Source organism: Carlito syrichta, unplaced genomic scaffold (assembly GCF_000164805.1).
Source record: "Carlito syrichta isolate Samal-C Ts95f unplaced genomic scaffold, Tarsius_syrichta-2.0.1 Scaffold301890, whole genome shotgun sequence".
NCBI lineage: Eukaryota > Metazoa > Chordata > Mammalia > Primates > Tarsiidae > Carlito > Carlito syrichta.
The window spans coordinates 254,919-273,942 of NW_007245986.1; the positions used below are offsets into that span (position 1 = coordinate 254,919).

General features: G+C 46.0%; 1 protein-coding gene and 1 long non-coding RNA gene across 3 annotated transcripts in view; one reads left to right on the forward strand and one right to left on the reverse strand.

Moving 5' to 3' along the window:
• Positions 1–1,031: 1,031 nt before the first annotated feature.
• On the reverse strand, positions 1,032–6,258 carry LOC103257892. Of its 2 annotated transcripts, none has more exons than XR_504144.1 (4): positions 5,869–6,258; positions 5,254–5,348; positions 4,684–4,757; positions 1,032–1,117 (listed from the first exon to the last, which is right to left on the reverse strand). It is a non-coding gene; the product is annotated as an uncharacterized LOC103257892 (long non-coding RNA). The 2 variants fall into 2 exon arrangements; XR_504143.1 differs by lacking the exon at positions 5,869–6,258 and adding an exon at positions 5,433–5,604.
• A 153-nt stretch (positions 6,259–6,411) lies between these two features.
• THAP9 (THAP domain containing 9) overlaps positions 6,412–19,024 on the forward strand; it is a 20,280-nt gene continuing 7,667 nt past the window's right edge. The window contains exons 1-4 of the mRNA XM_008055608.2: positions 6,412–6,645; positions 14,021–14,216; positions 15,837–16,140; positions 18,250–18,400. Coding sequence (XP_008053799.1) covers positions 6,566–6,645; positions 14,021–14,216; positions 15,837–16,140; positions 18,250–18,400 — 731 coding nt within the window. The 5' untranslated portion in view covers positions 6,412–6,565. The remainder of the gene's footprint in view (positions 6,646–14,020; positions 14,217–15,836; positions 16,141–18,249; positions 18,401–19,024) is intronic.

Here is a 19,024-nt window from a genome sequence, read left to right on the forward strand (position 1 = left end):
CATAAAGCAGCAGTGATTTCACCTTTCTTCAACTCAGTCTTCACTATGAGTTTCATGTTTGTTTTTTTTTCAATCTTGGCAGATTTCATGTTTCTTTGATAGAGGCTCCTTTCAAACTGATGTCTTATCCTTCTTACTGCCTCAACCTAGATGCTGTTCAGACATGTTACAAGTTAGTATAAGTTTATTTTGTGCAATAAATGACTAAAATCTATGCATAGTTTTTTCATAAAACGCATTTTCCATGAGCTTTTAAAATCCCTCAAATCTCTCAAATCTGAGAAACACACACAAATAACATCCCTAACAATGACAGAACCAGTGTTAGACCTAAGACTCCCAGCTTCCTACCATTTTCTTACCTACTGTTCCTGAAAAAAGCTTAAGCTACAGGACAGTCATCCACCGGCCCATCCAAGAGCCATTTATAGAGTATCCACTAGTTTAACAAACTTAAACCTTGGAGCAGGCGATCTCTAAGAATTTCAGGAGCTTAAAGGATTACATCATTACTTCAAGAAAAGATAGCTATAAAAGGTAAAGGTTCCATCCCATGCTTTAACCTTTTAATATGAAAAAAAAGTTCCATTCCCCCAACTGCCTTTCCTAATCTATTAACTTGAAAAACTACATTATCTTTGAAATCACATTTATGTTATCTTCAAATTAAGGAAAAAATTTTAATCCACAGGTCAGTGTCTATGTTATACTCAAATGTCAATGTTTTGCTCAGATCTGATCTATTCTGCAGTTTTGTTTTGTTTTTTGAGTTGGAGTCTCACTGTATTGCCCAAGTTGGAGTGCAGTGGCATGCTCACAGCCACCACAGCCTCAACCTGCTGGGCTCAGGTGATCTTCTGCCTCAGCCTTCCATGTAGCTGGAACAGACACGCGCCAGCACGCCCAGCTTATTTTTTGATGTATTGTACAGACGAGGTCTCACCAAGTTTCCCAGGCTGGTCTTGAACCCCTGGGATCAGGCAGTCCTCTCACCACAGCCTCCTAAAGTGCTGGGTCTATAGGCGTGAGCCACCTCACCAAGCCTAATGTTCATATTCTTGATCAAATAAATCTGTCAAATGATGTTCTCTAGGAAAAACATTCTTCAATTTTATTCCTAAAAGGAAAAACATTCAGACAGGCAAATCAGTAAACCGAAACTAAATCGCATATACAAACCTCATAATTTAATTTTTTCTATTATGTCCTCATCCACATACATTAATCACAACAAATCATGATGTGAACAGCAGTGGAAAAAGTTTAATCATTGGACATACATACTTTCTTCTTTTTCTGAACTTCATTCTAGTGCAAGATTTTCATTATTTAGCTTCTATTTTCTGTTTATCTTTATTTTTTGAGTTGGAGTCTCACTCGATCGCCCAGGCTAGAGTGCAGAGGCACACTTACAGCCACCCTAGCTTCAACCTGCTGGGCTCTAGCGATCCTTCTGCCTCAGCCTTCCAAGTAGCCAGAACTGCAAGCATGCACTACCACGCCCGCCTATTTTTTATTTATTGTAGAGACGAGGTCTCACCAAGCTGCCATGGCTGGTCTTGTTTATTTTTTGAGTCAGGGTCTCACTCTGTTACCTAGCCTGGAGTACAGTGGCATAATCACAGCTCACTGCAGCCTCGACCGCCTGGACTTAGGTAATTCTTCTGCTTCAGCCACCTGAGTAGCTGGGACTATAGGCGCGCACCACACCCAGCAAAAAAAAAATTTTTTTTGAGTCAGAGTCTCACTCTTGTCTGGGCCGGAGTACAGTGGTACGCTCATGGTCACCACAGCCTTAACCTGCTGGGCTCAGGCAATCCTTCCGCCCCAACCTTCCAAGAAGCTTGAACTACAGGTGCACACCACCATGCCCCACTATTTTTTTTTACTTTATTTTATTGTAGAGATGAGATCTTATCAAGTTGCCCAGGCTGGTCTGGAACCCCTGGGCTCAGGCAATCTCGCCTCTGCCTCCCAAAGTGCTGGGATTACAGGCGTGAGCCATCAGACCTGGCTAATTTTTTAAAATTTTTGTTAGAGACATGGTCTTGTTATATTGCCCAGGCTGGTCTTGAACTCTTGGGCTCAAGTGCTCCTCCTACCTTTGCCTCCCAATGTACTGGGATTACAGGTGGGAGCACTGTACCCAGCCACTTAGCCTTTACAAATATATAAAATGCATACTTTTTATACATCTCAATTCTTTTTTCCCCTCACACATGGTCTTGCTCTGTCTCCCAGGCTTGAGTGCAGCACTGTGTCCACAGCTCACTTTAGCCTTGACCTCCTAGGTTCACCTTGGCCTCCCCCCAGAGTACTAGGATTACAGGCATGAGCCACTGCACCCAGCCTATATTTCAGTTCTCTAATGGAGAACAGATATGATATGACTTTTAATTCTATGACTGGGTTTTCAATTATCAGAAGCAGCACCAAGACACTAAAGGGAAAGGGGGAGGGTTTTTTGTAACAAAGAACTTTGAGCAGTGATGAGTTAATTAGCATTCTGCTGTCCAGAAACGTTCTGATTGCTTGACAAGGTCTATATTCTGCTCTTGAGAGAAGCAGAAGCCCACAGAAGGGGGAGAAAAGCAGCAGAAAGAGAACCAAGTGTTTAGTAAAATATGCTCATCATACTGGATAAAAATCTAGCTTGGGGGAAAAAGTAAAACTGTTTCAATGATGCTGCATCTGTACTTTCACTCCACCCAAAGGCAAGTCTTAGTGTAACTACATCTAAGTAATCAGACTGTGTTTCTTAAAGAATTAAGGGAGGGCCATTGTCTTGCTAAGCTATGGTATGGCCATGTGCTCTCTGAGCTATGGTCAGGCTATTTTTCTTAAGCTTTGGCCCTCTCCTTTACCTTGGGGATGGGGAAATCTCCTTTTTTTGCTCTTTCTAATTTACTTTATAAATATTTTTCTAATCTAAAAAAAAAAAAATCAGAGCAGAGTATTCTGACTGTGAAATGAGTTTTCTTATACTCTCTAGAGAAAATTTCCTACAGGAATGTAGCATCCCTAGATCCCTTGCAGGAACAGTTCACAATAGGATTGGTGCTCCTATGAGAACCTGATGCTGCTGATCTGACAGAAGGCAGATCTCTGCTAAACTCCTGTAGGTGGCCAGGTTCCTCACAGGCTGCAGACTGGTACCAGAGTTTGAGGACCCCTGTTTTAAACTACTAAGGCCAACTAATACAGAGGGTTACAATCTATACCCAATAAGTAAATGTACAACTTATGAATTAACTGTCTTTAAACTGTGTCACCAATCATCTTAAAATTCCAAGGCTCTCTAAAGCAAAAAACAGCGAACAGGAATGAGTCAGCAGCTAGCTTTGGTGGTTCAGCCTATAATCCCAGCACTTTGGGAGACCAAGGTGAGTGTACTACCTGAGCCCGTGGGTGAGACCAGCTCAGGAAACCTCATCTCTACAATAAATCAAAAATTAGCCTGGCGTGGTAGTGCATGCCTGTAATTCTGGATACTTAGAAGGCTGAGGCAGAAGGATCTCCGGAGCCCAGCAGGTTGACACTGAGGTGGCCGTGATCGTGCCATTGTACTCCAGTCTGGGTGACAAGAGTGAGACTCCAGTGCAAAACAAAAAACAAACAAAAAAAAAAAACGAGTCAGCTACAGCAGAACTAATGAAAGATTCTAACAAAACCAGGCAAGAATCTGACAAAAGGGCAGGTGTTCAACAAGTCAGACCCCAATCCTAGAAAGCAAAAGTCTGTATCTGCTTTCAGAGTCATTATGAGAAAGGCTGTTTAACAAAACCAACTCTCTCCGTATACTTATTAGCACAAGGCCTGGCCCACAGTAACTGGCCAATAAACATTAGCTGCTATTCTTATTTCCCAAATGGCCAATTATTGAGATTCTGTACCAGAAAGTAGGTAGCTAAATTTCAGCAAAGCCTTCATAAATCCATTTTCTACTTTGACAGTCCTCCATTTCCAACTCACTGCTGTAGTTCCAGTAATACTTAATACATTTAAAACAGAAAGATAAATCGGCCAGGCTCGGTGGCTTGGCCTGTAATCCCGTGCCTTTGGGAGGCCGAGGTGAGTGGATTGCCTGAGTTCACGGGTTCGAGACCCACCTGGGCAAGTGAGACCTCATCTCTACAATGAATCAAAAAATGAGCCGGGCGTGGTACCGCATGCCTGTCGTTCCGGCTACTTGAAAGGCTGAGGCAGAAGGATCGCCGAAGCCCAGCAGGTCGAGGCTGCTGCACTCCACAGAGTGGAGTGGCCACTGCACTCCAGTCTGGGCGACAGGGTGAGACTCCAACTCAAAAAAAATAAAAATAAGAAAAAATAAATCAGAGAGATAAGCCAGGCTCAGAAAAAATAAATCAGAGAGATAAGCCAGTGGCTCAGCCTGTAATCTTGCGCCTTTGGGAGGCTGAGGTGAGTGGATTGCCTGAGCCTGCGGGTTCGAGACCCACCTGGGCAACTTGGCAAGACCTCATCTCTACAATAAATAAAAATCAGCCGGGCGTGGTAGGGTGCACCTGTAGTTCCAGCTACTTGGAAGGCTGAGGCGGAAGGATCACCGGAGCCCAGCAGGTCAAGGCTGCAGTGGCTGGGAGTGGCCACTGCACTCCAGTCTGGGAGACAGAGTGAGACTCCACCTCAAAAAAAATAAATAAATAAAACAGAAAGATATACTACCTTCCCTTCATGTTTTGAGTAATTATCTTCCAAGACCCATGTATCTTTCCTTGACATCTTTGAGGGTAAAATTCCTGGAAAAAAAATATTTAAAAAAATTTTTTGTGCAATGGTTAATGCCTTTGCAAACACTACCTTTAATATAGGTACATATCCTCATTCACATATTTGATAATCACAATGGTTCATTATGTGAACAGCAGTGAAAAGGTCTAATCACCGGATATGAGTTACTAGAAGCAAAGATAACTGAAAACAATCACATCATTTTTCTGTAGCCTCTGCCAGGATTTGGAAAAGGCTCTAACAGTTAACCAACAGAACTGGCCGCAATTGAGTGGTGGGGATGGCAGGGTGCAGATCCACAGGGGTCTCCACACCCCACTCCCACCCTGTTCACATTCCACCAACAAAGCATCTGCCTGCACTTCCCCCAGGGACTGATATTTTCTAGTTCACAGAGCATCCTTCCGCCGCAGAACTTTCAAGAAAACATAAACAGACTTCCCCTAATTTCACTCAGATAAGTTGTAAGCACGTGCTAACGGAAAACGGGTGAATGAGTCATACCTTGACAGGGATTCTCTGGGCTGGAATACGGGCAGAGTGAAAGGGAGAAAGACGCAACCTCGTTGGGCCTAGAACTCCGTAATCATTTTTGTGAGCTGAACAAAGAAACAAAAAAGTTAAGAACACTAGTTTTCAGTAAGAGACCTCCAACGTCACACAGTAGAGAAAAAGCCACTTACATGCTCAGGCTCTCCTTCTCAAAGACAAAAAAAACACTATCCCCTGTGTTGTCCGTTTTCTTTCTTCTCAGAAAAGTGAAATCTCATCCCTTAATCATAAAGAGCTTAATAAGGCAGTGTTCTAAGACCAAGGCTGGGCGCGGTGGCTCATGCCTGCAATCCCAGCACTTTGGGAGGCCGAGGCAGGAGGATCGCGAGAGCCCGGGAGCTCGAGACCAGCCTGGGCAACATAGCAAGACTTCACCTCTGATTAGGGAAAAAAAAAAAGATATTGTTCTAAGATTTCCTGAAAGCTATTCACAATGCCCCATTCCCAACCAAAACCCCGTCGCTGCCGCCTCTCTCCTGCCCCCACCACAGCTGATGACGAGACGCCACTGGACCGTTTCCCGAGAGCCTCGAGGACCCTGCCTTTTGTCCTTCTTAATTCCCTCACCGGGGGGAAGTGCGTTCCAGAAAAAGGCTCTTGACTCAAAATCGGCGCATCCATCAGACCCCTCACCCACGCTTCTCTGCAGTCGCACCCCTACGACCAGCCTCGCTATCTCCCATCAGAGAGCTGCGGGACAACACAGACGACAGCGTCTCAGCAAGGCGTTCATTTCTGGCTCCACTCCGACTCCAGCATTTCTAGGCACCGCGTTTTATCCTCCTCCTCGGTTCCCTTCCTCCCGACGTCCTCCAGTCATTTAATGAAAGCGCACCCGGAGGCCCATCGGCATGTTCCTGAATTCGCCTCTATCCTGGTCGTGCCTCTAGTTCGCAACCTCAGGATCGGCCTGACAAAAAGCATGATGAGGCCGGATTGAGCCGGAACGGGTACAAAGAGGATGAAAGCCAGCAGGCAGCAGGAAAACCCACCGTTTTGCCTCCTGGGGAGGGGGAGGGGCGGCCGCGTGCGCGCCGTAACGCCCGGCCCTTCGAATGGCTGTCGCAACGCGACGTAGCCTGTGATTGGCTACGGTGACAAGCGCGGCGCCTACGGAGAGAAGGGTGGACACCCGCGCCCGCCTCTAAAGCCCGCCTTTCCTGACAAATAAAGGTCGCCGCCGCCGAGTCAGCGGGCGGAGCTAAGCCAGCCGTGATTCATACTGTCGCGGGAACCCGGGAGGTGGAGCCCCGCGTAACCAGAGATGACCCGAAGTTGCTCCGCTGTGGGCTGCAGCACGCGGGACACCGAGCTGAGCCGGAAGCGCGGCCTCTCCTTCCACCAGTGCGTGTGAGAGCTGCCTCGCAGCCAGCGCACTCTCTGCAGGGCCTGGCGGGCGGCGGGGCGGGGCGGGGCCGTGCGGTGCGTCGCGACGTGGACGTGACGCGACGTGACGTGCGTGGCGTCCGGTCGTGGGAGTGGGATGGGGCGTTGGGAGCTCGGGGTTCGCGTGGCCCCTGCGCAGTGTTTACCTCCGGGTTGGCGGCTCTTTCCCGCCGCCTGCCGTTGTCTGAGCGCTTTTCTCAGAATTCCTCGGAAAGGGACCTGCTTTCCCTCGGTGATCTTGGTTTTTTAAATAAATTTAAAAAAATTTTTTTGAGTTGGAGTCTCCACTCTGTCGCCCAGGCTGGAGCTCAGTGGCACGCTCACGGCCACCACAGCCTCGACCTTAGAAGATTTTTCTTCCAAGTAGCCGGAACTACAGGCGCGCCACCACGCCCGGCTAACTTTTTGGTTTATTATGGAGACGCGTTCTCGCCAAGTTGCCCAGGCTGGTCTCGAACCCCTGGACACAGGCAGTCCTCTTGCCTCCGCCTCCCAAAGTGCTGGGATTACAGGCTTGAGCCACCGAACCCGGCCTTAAAATTTTTTTTAAGTAGAGACGAGATCTTGCCATGTGGCCCAGGCTGGTCTCGATACTCCCGCCTTGGTCTCCCACAATGCAGGGATTACAGGCGTGCGCCACCGCTCCCGGCCAGGGTGGTCTTGCTATTTAGAGCGAGGAGGCCGTTTGGAGGGGGACCCGCGGGAGCCGTGCCTTCGTGAAGCGTCTTGAGCGGAGCCCGGCACGGCCCGTCTGACTCCGTCCGGGTTTGTTGGTGGCAGGAGGTTTCATGTGCCTCTAAAGTTCAGCCTTGCCTGAACTCAACTCTGTGCACACGGGCACAGGCCCATAAGTCGAGATTAGGGCCGAGAAGGGGGCAGAAGAGTGGGTGCGGTGGGGTCTTTCCTACAAAAGAAGCCGCCCTGGGGACAGAGGGAGGGGTCGAACGAGCATCTGCCTTAGGGGCAGAACAAAGGCTTTGGGGGTGGAGGGGGCGGCGCTCTGGGAGCCACTGGGAGAGTCTGGACTTGGGATGAGCAGGCTGATGTGGAGGGTGGGAAAGTACTTGGGGACAGAGGACTAGAAAACTGGAAAGACCATTTAGGGAGTTCCGATTATGTGTGGCCTTCTGCAGTTTTTTTATTTTTTGTTTTTGAGTTGGAGTCTCACTCGTGGCCCAGGCTGGAGTGCAGTGGCTCGCTCACAGCCACCCCGTCGACCTGCTGGGCTACGGCGATCCTTTTACCTCAGCCTTCTAAGTAGCCAGAACTACACGAGCGCACTACCAGCCTGGCTAATTTTTTGATTTATTGTAGAGACGAGGGCTCACCAAGTTGCCCAGGCTGGTCTCGAACTCTTGGACACAGGCAGTCCTCTCACTTTGGCCTCTCAAAGTGCTGGGATTACAGGAATGAGCCTATGTGCCCGGCCCCTTCTGTAGTTATTTGTTCGTTTTTTTGTTTGTTTTTTATTCCGGGTCTCACTCTGTCACCCAGGCTGCTGTGCAGTAGGGCGATCACAGCTCACTGCAGCCTCCACCTCCTGGGCTCAAGCAGTCCTACCTCAGCCTCCAAGTAGCTGGCGTTATAGGCATGCACCACCACACTATGCTAATTTTTTGATTTATTGTAGGGACAAGGTCTGTCAAGTTGCCCAGGATGATATGCAACCCCTGGGCTCAGGCAACCCACTCTTCTCGGTCTCCCAAAGTGCTGGGATTGTAGGCATGAGCAGTGGCTCATGCCTGATGTTTTTCTTTTCTTTGAGTTGATTTTCACCTACTGAGCTCAGGTGCTTCTTCTGCCTCAGCCTTCCAAGTAGCTGGAACCACAGGCACGCTCCATCATGCCCAGCTAATTTCTTTTTTTGTTTTTTGACTTAGAGTCTCACTCTGTCGCCCAGCCTGGAGTGCAGTGGCTGCTCCCGGCCACTGCAGCCTCGACCTGCTGGGCTCCGGCGATCCTTCCGCCTCAGCCTTCCAAGTAGCTGGAACTACAGGCGCGCACTACCACACTCGGCTAATTTTTTATTTATTGTAGAGATGAGGTCTCACCAAGTTGCCCAGGTGAATCTCGAACCCACGGGCTCAGGCAATCCTAATTTCTTGATTTATTGTAGACACGAGGTCTTGCCAAGTTACCCAGGCTGGTCTTGAACCCCTGGGCTCAGGCAGTCCTCTTGCCACCCAAAGTGCTAGGATTACAGGCATGAGCCACCCTATCCGTTTTGTTTTTCTTTTCTTTTCTTTTTTTTTTTTTTTTTTGAGTTGGAGTCTCACTCCTTCGCCCAGGCTGGAGGGCAGTGGCACACATGCTCACGGCCACCCCTGTGTCGACCTGCTGGCCTCCAGTGATCTTTCTGCCTTAACCTTCCAAGTAGCCGGAACTACAGGTGCTCACTACCACACCCAGCTATTTATTTTATTTATTTATTTATTTTATTTTAGAGATGAGTTCTTGACAAGTTGCCTGGGCTGGTCTCAAACCCACGAACTCAGGGAATCCACTCGCCTTGGCTTTCCAAAGTGCTGGGATTGCAGGCTAAGCCACCGAGCCCGGCCTGTTTAGCTTTTTTGATAGGGCTGCTTCCTCCACTTAAACTTTTACAATGTAAACCAATTCTTTATTGTTTATAGGAGGTGGTAACAGGGATTTTTCTTATGTCAGAGGTGGCTTTAGATTTGGGAAGACATGAATTCCAGTCCAGCTGATTATTTACTGGTGACTGTACATGGCTCTGGTCTTGGTTTCACCTTCTGTAAGATTAAAAACCTGCCTTGTAGTGTCTTTTTTTTTTTTTTTTTTTTTTGAGTTAGAGTCTTACCCCATCGCCCAGGCTGGAATGCAGTGGTGTGCTCACAGGCACCCATTGTCGACCTGCTGGGCTCCAGCAACCCTTCTGCCTCAGCCTTCCAAGTAGCTGGAACTACAGGCGCACGCTACTATTCCTGGCCATTGATTGATTGATTGTAGAAGCGAAGTCTCGCCAAGTTGTCTGGGCTGGTCTCAAGCCTGCCGGCTCAGGCAGTCAGACAGTTCCACTCGCCTCAGCCTCCCAAAGTGCTGGGGTTACAGGCTGAGCCACCAAGCCTGGCCTAAAATGTTAAGTCTTTAAAATGTGTAGCGTGCAAGGTAAATGCTTTAAAAGTGGAATTAGTGCTGGGCACAGTGGCTCACGCCTGTAAAAGTAGAGACGAGAGGATTGCCTGAGCCCACAGGTTCGAGGCCAGCCTGGGCAACTTGGCGAGACCTCGTCTCTACAATAAATCAAAAAATAAGCCAAGTGTGGTGGCATGCGCCTATAGTCCCAGCTACATGGGAGACTGAGGAGGAAGGATCACCTGAGCCCAGCAGGTCGAGGCTGCAGTGGCTGTGAGCGTGCTACCACACTCTAGCCTGGGTAACAACGTGAAACTCCAATTCAAAAAAAAAAAAGTGGGATTAGTATTACTAATTTAACTTTATCCAGAACCCAAAGTAGTTGTGTTACTAGCCTTTTTCCAACCTATTTACCAGCCTTTTTAATAACATTTTACACATAGAAGTACTTGTTTGATATTTTGGGGCAGACCACCAAACCTGTTTGGGCTGGCTTGAAGTTATTGGCCTGAGAGCTAGCCAGATCCCTAGGAGGCGTACCAGTTGAGAGGCTCTGCATGTGAGGATCTTGCTTGAAGCATCACTTGGGTACAGCCAGCTCTCTGTGGTTCTGTGCGTGGCTAAAGACTCTGCCAGTTTGAGGAAGTGCCACCTCACTGACGCAGATATGAAGAGAACTCAATGCAAAGAGTGATTTGCCCTACCTACGTTGAAAAAGCCATTCTCTCTCGATCAAGTGGCATCATCTTCCTGGGACAATGAAATGAAAGACCCAGAAATGGATTCAGTTGTTCCTGGGAAAGCCTCTCTTTGGACAGTGCTTATAGTGCAATTAATACCATTCTCACAGTGCTCCTGGTGTACATGGAGCCGGGGGCACCCATTCCAGCCTTGGGAGGGGCTCAGGGTCTAACATCTTGCAGCTGGCAAAGGCCATTGAAACTTTATGCAGGTCTTCTGATTCAGTGTTCTCAAGGTGGTTGGGGGCATGGCTGAGAATTATGTCTTACCATACTGCTATATTATTTCTCTAACAATTCGCTGAGGGAAATCAAATTTTCACCAGTCTCAGCTTCAAACAACTGTGCTTTAAAGCCTAAATTAAAATATACAGAAAGCATTCAGGCACTTAGAAATATGTCTCCAAGACAAGTCAAAAGAGGGTGCAGGAAGAGGAATTTGTGATTTTCATTACCTTGGTTTCACAATTTTTTTTTTTGAGTTGGAGTCTCACTGTAGCCCAGGCTGGAGTGCAGTGGCACACTCATAGCCACCGCAGCCTCAACCTGCTAGGCCCAGGTGATCCTTCCGCCTCACCCTTCCAAGTAATGAACTACAGGCATGCAATACCACACCCAGCTATACCACACCCAGCTAATTTTTGATTTATTGTAGAGATGAGGTCTACCAAGTGGCCCAGGCTGGTCTTGAATCTGCAGGCTCAGGCTGTCCTTTAGGCCTAACCCTAACCCTAACCCCCGGCCTCCCAAAGTGCTGGGATTATAAGTGTGAGCCGTGGTGCCCAACCAGTTTCACAATTTCTAAACATATTCTGGCTAGGATTATAACATAAGAGAATGAAAGGTAATTTTTATAATCAAGGCCAGGTGCAGTGGCTCACACCTATAATCCCAGCACTTTGGGAGGCCAAGGTTCTCACAAGAGGATTACTTGAGCCTGTGGGTTAGAGACCAGCCTGGGAAACTTGGCAAGGTCTCATCACTACAATTTAAAAAAAAAAAAATTAACCAAACATGGTGGTGCATGCCTGTAGTTCCAGCTACTTGGAAGACTGAGTGGAAGGATCGCCTGAGCCCAGCAGGTTGAGGCTGCGGTGGCCGAGAGTGTGCCATTGCCCTCTAGCTGGTGACAGAGCGAGACTCCAACTTAAAAAAAAAAATTATAATCAAGGCTAAAAATAGAAGTACCTCCAAAAACATGGGGAAACTGAGTACAGTACATGTCCCTGTCTCCTACCACGGAATTACAGAGCACTACAAAATTCAGGGAAGACTTTGGCCTCCTACCATGAGGGTCGGGAACACAGGTGTGGGCTGGCTAGGGGTCCAGGCTGGCTCATAGATCGCAGTCAGCAGAGGACTCCGGCACCTCCTTTAAAAAGGCTGACTCAAGCCAGGCTCGGTGGCTCAGCCTGTAATCCCACACCTTTGGAAGGCTGAGGTGAGTGGATTGCCTGAGCCCGCAGGTTCGAGACCTGCCTGGGCAGCGAGACCTCATCTCTACAATAAATAAAAAATCAGCCGGGTGTGGTAGTGCATGCCTGTAATTCCGGCTACTGGGAAGGCTGAGGCAGAAGGATCGCCGGAGCCCAGCAGGTCTAGTCTGGGCGACTGAGTGAGACTCCAACTCAAAAAAAAAAAAAACAAGGCTGACTCGCATGGCCTTTGCCTGGAGGTTCCTCAGCATCTGGGTCCTCCACGGGATTGCTGCTGATGTGGCAGAAAACATCCCACTAGAGAAACTCAGGACGCCTTAGTGATCTAGTCTGTGGTCACCCACCGTCACTCCTGCTTTTTTGCATCCTTTGGCAAATCACTAATCCAGTCCATACACGATGGGAGGGAAGTTAGGGTCCACTTCTTAAAAGGAGGAGTACCAAGGAATTTGTGGACACACTAAAATTGCAAGAGGCTGGGCATGGTGGCTCATACCTGCTTGAGGCAAGAGGATTGCTTGTGGCCAGGAGTTCAAGACTTGCCTGAGCAATATAGTGAGACCCCATGTCTACTAAATTAAAAAGTTGCCTTGGTGTGGTGGCACATGCTTATAACCAACCCGTCTACTCAGGAGGCTGAGGTGGGAGGATTGCTTGAGCCCAGAAGTTCAGGGCCGCAATGAGCTGTGATCTCACCACTGCCCTCTAGCCTGGGTGACAGAGGGAGACTGTCTCTAAAAAAACAAACAAAAAATTTAAATTGCCACAAGAGGCCAGGCGCAGTGGCTCATGCATATAATCCCAGCACTTTGGGAGGCAGAGGTGAGAGGACTGCCTGGGCAGACCTGTAGAGATAAGACCTCACCTCTACAATAAATAAAAAATTAGCCAGGCTGGCAGCGCACGCCTATAGTTTTGACTACTTGGAAGGCTGAGGCGGAAGAATCACCTGAACTCAGCAGGTCCAGGCTGCAGTGGCCATGAGCATGCCACTGTACTCCAGCCTGGGCAACAGAGTGAGACTCTGACTCAAAAAATTGCCACAAGAAAGGAAGGGAAAAGATGCGTATATTCTTTAACACTTAAATTTGAACAGCTGCTGTTCAGTGTAGGGAGTGAAGGCAAAATGCAATAGGATATTTAGTATCAGGTGTGCCCCTGTACAAAGGGACACAGATAAGATCAATAGTAGATTTCTGGAAACTTCTGAGACTTCAAAAATATGAAATCAGATAAGGCAGCTCCACTTTTAATTGACTGGGCTTTATGTTTATGTAAAGCAGTTAAAAATGGGATTTAAATAAGACAAGAAAGGGAAAACAAAATCACTTGGAACGAGATTGGTGACTAGGGAGGGTGGGGCTCAGGGGTCATGCTGTTTTTGGTCAAAAACTGCTGAACACTCAGTGCACTATGGACAGGTGTGCTCACAATTCATCCTTCATGCAATGGGCAAAAGCACTGACAGAATCTCAAAAAAAAATTCACTGAAGCAGAATTCAGCCTCTCACAAAAACAAAACAAAACAAAATCACTTGGAATGAGATTGGCTGGTACACTGATGCCGATGGGTTCCTAGAACACTCACCTAGTTGGGGAAGCCTGGTGCTACAAGGGGCCCGCCCTCCAGAAGCTAATTCTGGGTTTATATAATAAAGACCAACCTGGGAAACCTGGTGAGACCTTGTCTCTAGAATACATTAAAAAATTAGCCGGGCAAGGTGACACATACCTGTAGTTCCAGCTACTCGGAAGGCTGAGGTGGAAGGAACAGCTGAGCCCAGCAGGTTGAGGCTGCAGTAGCCATGAGTGTGCTACTGCACTCCAGCCTGGGTGACAGAGTAAGACTACAACTTACTCTCGATAAAAAGTGTCTCGATAATTGTAGTGCATCAAATGGGGTGCTGTATGTTGAAGGTGATTGAAGTTCAAACGTGTAAGAATAAATACACACATTTTTATGAATAAATTGTTTTGGGGGGTCTCCTTCGTATAATAAATGCTACTATAATATTACTATCATATTTTCATGTTAATGGCACTTTAATCTGATTGCTGTAGATTTCCAACTGACACCATACAGCGCTCAAAATGGATCAGGGCTGTTAATCGTGTGGATCCCAGAAGCAAAAAGATTTGGATTCCAGGACCGGGTGCCATGCTGTGTTCCAAACATTTTCAAGAAAGTGACTTTGAGTCCTACGGCATAAGAAGAAAGCTGAAGAAAGGAGCTGTGCCTTCTGTTTTTCTATACAAGGTACTTAAATGTAGGTGTAAACAAAATTCAATCTTACAGAGCCTTGCAAATAACATGGCTCTATTATAGCTAGAATTTGCAGACAAAAAAATCTGAGTTTATAATAAATTCAATAATAGGTTTTAAATACTTTGAAAATTAGTTTTTAAAAGGTCTGCATATAATATTAGCATCTGCTTTGGAAATTTTTTTTTTTTTGTCACCCATGGATTACATTGGCACGCTCACAGCCACTGAAGCCTCGACCTACTGGGCTCAGGCAATCCTTCCTCCTAAGCCTTCCAAGTAGCTGCTGGAACCACAGGTGCACACCATTTATTGTAGAGACGAGGTCTTGCCAAGTTGCCCAGTCTGGTCTCAAACCCCTGGGCTCAGGCAATCCTCTCGCCTCGGCTTCCTAAAGTGCTGGAATTACAGGTGTGAGCCACCACGCCTGGCCTGCTTTGGAGCATTTAAAAAAACTGTATAAATACAAATCATTTCTGTATACATATATACAAGTTACTAATCACAAGAATCAACAAGTCAATAATTCAGCCTTTTTTTTTGAGTCAGAGTCTCACTCTGTCACCCATGCTAGATTGTAGTGGCATGCTCATGGCCACCCCAGCGTCGACCCACTGGGCTCTGGTGATTCTTCCCCTTCAAGTAGCTGGAACTGCAGGCACATACTACCACGCCCGGCTAATTGTTTTTTGATATATTGGAGAGATGAGGTCTCACCAAGTTGCCCAGGTTGGTCTCAAACCCATGGGCTCAGACAATCCTCTTACCTCGGCCTCCCAAATTGCTGGGATTACAGACTTGAGTCACCGTGCCTGGCAATAATTCAGACTTTTAAGCATGAGACGGCTATCATAATACTTGGAAATTTTCTGCCTTTCTTGGCTCCTCTCAATATGTTATTGCACTTGACCAAAAATATACCTAATTTATTAGCATTGATATGGGAAAAAGTATGTGATTGCGTCACCAGTGTTGGCATGCTGCTCTCATGTTCTTTACGATTGTTTTTACTTTCTCCTTTTATCTCTTGACCACAGTTCTTGGACATGGCTGTCACCTCCTACACAGCCTGTGATGGCCATCTAACTGTTCATCCTGACACTAGCCTTCCTTTCCTCTAATTGACAGGAATCTCCTTTCATTATCAGTATATCTCTTCCTTTGTTCAGAAGCATGTAGTTGGTATCAAATCCAGACTCACAAGTTCCTTTTGATTGATTTGAACATTTTTAACTGTCTTGAATTTACCTTTCAAACCACAAATAACTCCCTGTCTTCTCCATGAGACTGTTTTATTGTACCTTCAAAGAGCTCTTCAAAACTCACTTCCAGGAAACCTTCCTAATTTAATACCACCTTTCTCTAGTTACTTTAGTCATTTCAGAAATCATTGGCATTACATTAATATGTCTGTAGAGAGGTTTTAAAAAACCGTGTTTACATTGTCCTATGGACTATACATTTTTTTAAAGACTCAAAGATTGTGACCTTTTCTTTCATAAGTAATCATGTGAGTGCTTTGTGTTTAGTGTTTAGTTAAGTTTAGTGGCATTTTACAGATAATCTACTATGTGATGATTTCTAAAGTAATCTTACTTTTCGTTTCTGTCATAGATTCCCCAAGGTGTACACCTTAAAGGTAAAGCAAAACAGAAAATCCTAAAGCAACCGCTTCCAGAGAATTCTCAAGAGGGCGCTACTGAGGACCATAACTACAGTTTAAGGAGACCTTTGACAATGGGTGCAGAGAGACTGGCTGAGGTGCAGCAGTTGTTGCAAGTGTCCAAAAAAAGAATTCTCTCTGTAAAAAACTACCGGATGATCAAGAAGAGAAAGGGCTTACAACTAATTGATTCACTTGTGGAAGAGAAACTACTCTCTGAAGAAACAGAGTTTCTGCTCCGAGCTCAATTTTCAGGTATTTCTCCCAGTAACTTGTAATATTTACAAAATAGCCATTTTCTGAAATACCATTAAATATTTACTATTCCTATGAAAACATGCTGTCAGCAGGGAAGTAAAAAGTCTCAGTGTGAGCAATGAGAATAAACATACATATATTTTCCAGTTATAAAAGTAACATGTTTATTATAAGAAAAGCAAATAAATATTTATTTTATTTTTATTTTTTATTTTTTTGAGTTGGAGTCTCAGTCTGTTGCCCAGGCTGGAGTGCAGTGGCATGTTCATAGCCACTGCAGGCTAGACCTACTGGGCTCAGGTGATCCTTCCACCTCAGCCTTCCAAGTAGCTGAGACTACAGACATGCGCCACCACACCTAGCTAATTTCCTAAATTATTTTAGAGATAAGGTTTCACCAAGTTGCCCAGGCTGGTCTTGAACCCCTGAGCTCATACAGTCCTCTCACCTCCACCTTCACCTCCCAAAGTGCTGGGATTACAGGTATGAGCCACCGCACCCAGCAGCAAATAAATATTCAAATGATGAGAATAATGCATAATCCCTTCACCCAGAAAAGCAGTCACGTGATTTATACAGCTTTCTCTTCTGTGCTTTTCACTTTTTTTTTTTTTTTTTTTTTAGTTGGAGTCTCACTGGGTCGCCCAGACCGGGAGCGGCCACTGCAGCCTCGACCTGCTGGGCTCTGGCGATCCTTCCACCTCAGCTTTCCAAGTAGCCAGAATTACAGGCGCGCGCTACCACGCCCAGCTGATTTTTGATTTATTGTAGAGATGAGGTCTCGCTGCCTAGGCGGGTCTCGAACCCGTGGGCTCAGGCAATCCACTCACCTCAGCCTCCCAAAGGTGCGGGATTACAGGCTGAGCCATGGAGCCCGGCTTTTTTTTTTTTTTTGAGACAGAGTCTCACTCTCGCCCAGGCTGGAGGGCAGTGGCATGTTCCCAGCCACTGCAGTCTCGACCTGCTGGGCTCAGGCGATCCTTCCACTTCAGCTTTGCAAGTGGCTGGAACTATAGGCAGGTGCTACCACGCTTGGCTAATATTTTGATTTATTGTAAAGATGAGGTCTTGCCAAGTTGCCCAGGCTGATCTCAAACCTGTGGACTCAGGCAGTCCTCTCACCTCACCCTCCCAAAGTGCTGGGATTATAGGTGTGAGCTACTGCACCTCGCCTTTTTTTGGCGGGGGAGGGATTGAGAAAGCAGGATTTATTGTGAGGACAGAAAAGCTCCTAGTGTACCCAAGGAGATTGCCCTACTTCTCACCTTTTTATAATAGCTCTGCTGCATAATATATTGCCAATGTCTTTTTTGCAATGGAATTGAACTAAATAATTTGCAGAGTTTCTTTGAGCTTGGAAATTGCATGCTATTCCCCTTTAAAAAAAAATTTACAAAGTAGTTGTATAAATCCATGAAAACACACTTCGTCCTCTTTGTGAGCTAGGATATTTGAAGGGGTGCAGAATTAGAATTGCTAGTGTATTTTTTTATGAAAGCATTTGGACTTACATTCTTGGAAAAGAGGAATATGTCTCGTTTCTAGAAAAGAGCTAGTATCTCCAGGGAGGATAACGCTTTGTGTTTTTCCAAGAGGGGACAGAGGTAGTAAACAGGGGTCAGTACTGGGAGCAGAAGGTTGTTTCCTGTCTCACTAGTGGGCAGGATGGTCTGCTCCATCTGAATAGTCCTCTGCCCCAGAATGTTTCTCATATCTCATTTCCACCCTGAGATAAGCAGTGTCCAGGGAACAAAATAAAACAGATAAATGTCCTCATCATCCAAAGCCTTAATTTTATCCAGTTATTTCATTTTCTTCCCTATTCCTCCAAAAGTCTCCACTCAGACTGCCACAGAATAGAAAAACACGATTCAGGTTGAAACCTTTTTCTCTCCTCTCTCTAGTGAAATGATCCAAGGTGAATGGGATAAAACTGATCAAGGGCCCTAAGTGGATCTTAATCTCTGAACAGACTCAGTTAAAATGTGACTCTTTGTATTTGAATTTTGATGTCCGGTGCCTTTTATATCTAGGTGCTAGTGATCTCTGCCTGAAAATGTTATTCACATTTTTCATCACGAAGAGTAAATACACTTGTCTTAACAGATTTTAAGTGGGAGTCGTATAATTGGAGAGAAATAGACGAGTACTCCGCAGAGATGAAGCAGTTTGCATGCACACTCTACTTGTGCAGCAGCAAAGTCTATGACTATGTACGAAAGATACTGAAGCTGCCTCATTGCTCCATCCTCAGAACGTGAGTGGACTGCTTTTTAGATGTGCAATCAAACAAATATACTCTTCTTTTATTGCATTTTATACATTAAGACTGTTGCTATTCATACTTATTAGCCCATTTTCTCTCTTTTTAAGAACTTCTAGGTGGTATTTGCATATTATCAGCATATTTTCACCAATAAAATAAAGACACACCAAAAGGAGACATAAAGTCTGACATTGTTTGCATGTCCCAGATGTTGAGACATTCTAGGTGACAAAATTTGAACCCTGAAATACTGGAAGTTCTAGTATACTTCAGTAGTTTTCATATCTGACTATTCTAGAAAAACTAGGATGGTCCTGGATTGATAATCACTGTTCGTAAACAAAACACAAATATCTGCATTTTTTGTAAACACTACAGTTGATGTCAGTGCAGACTGTATAGAGGGACCAGATTGATTAATAATTTTTTTAGGATTTGTGACCAAAACATGTAGGTGTAATTCTTAGTACGGAGCAAGTAATACAGTGACTTTGCAGTAATGTCTTATAAATTTAATTTTTACAGCTGGGCTTGGTGGCTCAGCCTGTAATCCCACGCTTTGGGAGGCCGAGGTGAGTGAATTGCCTGAGCCCGCGGGTTCAAGACCCACCTGGG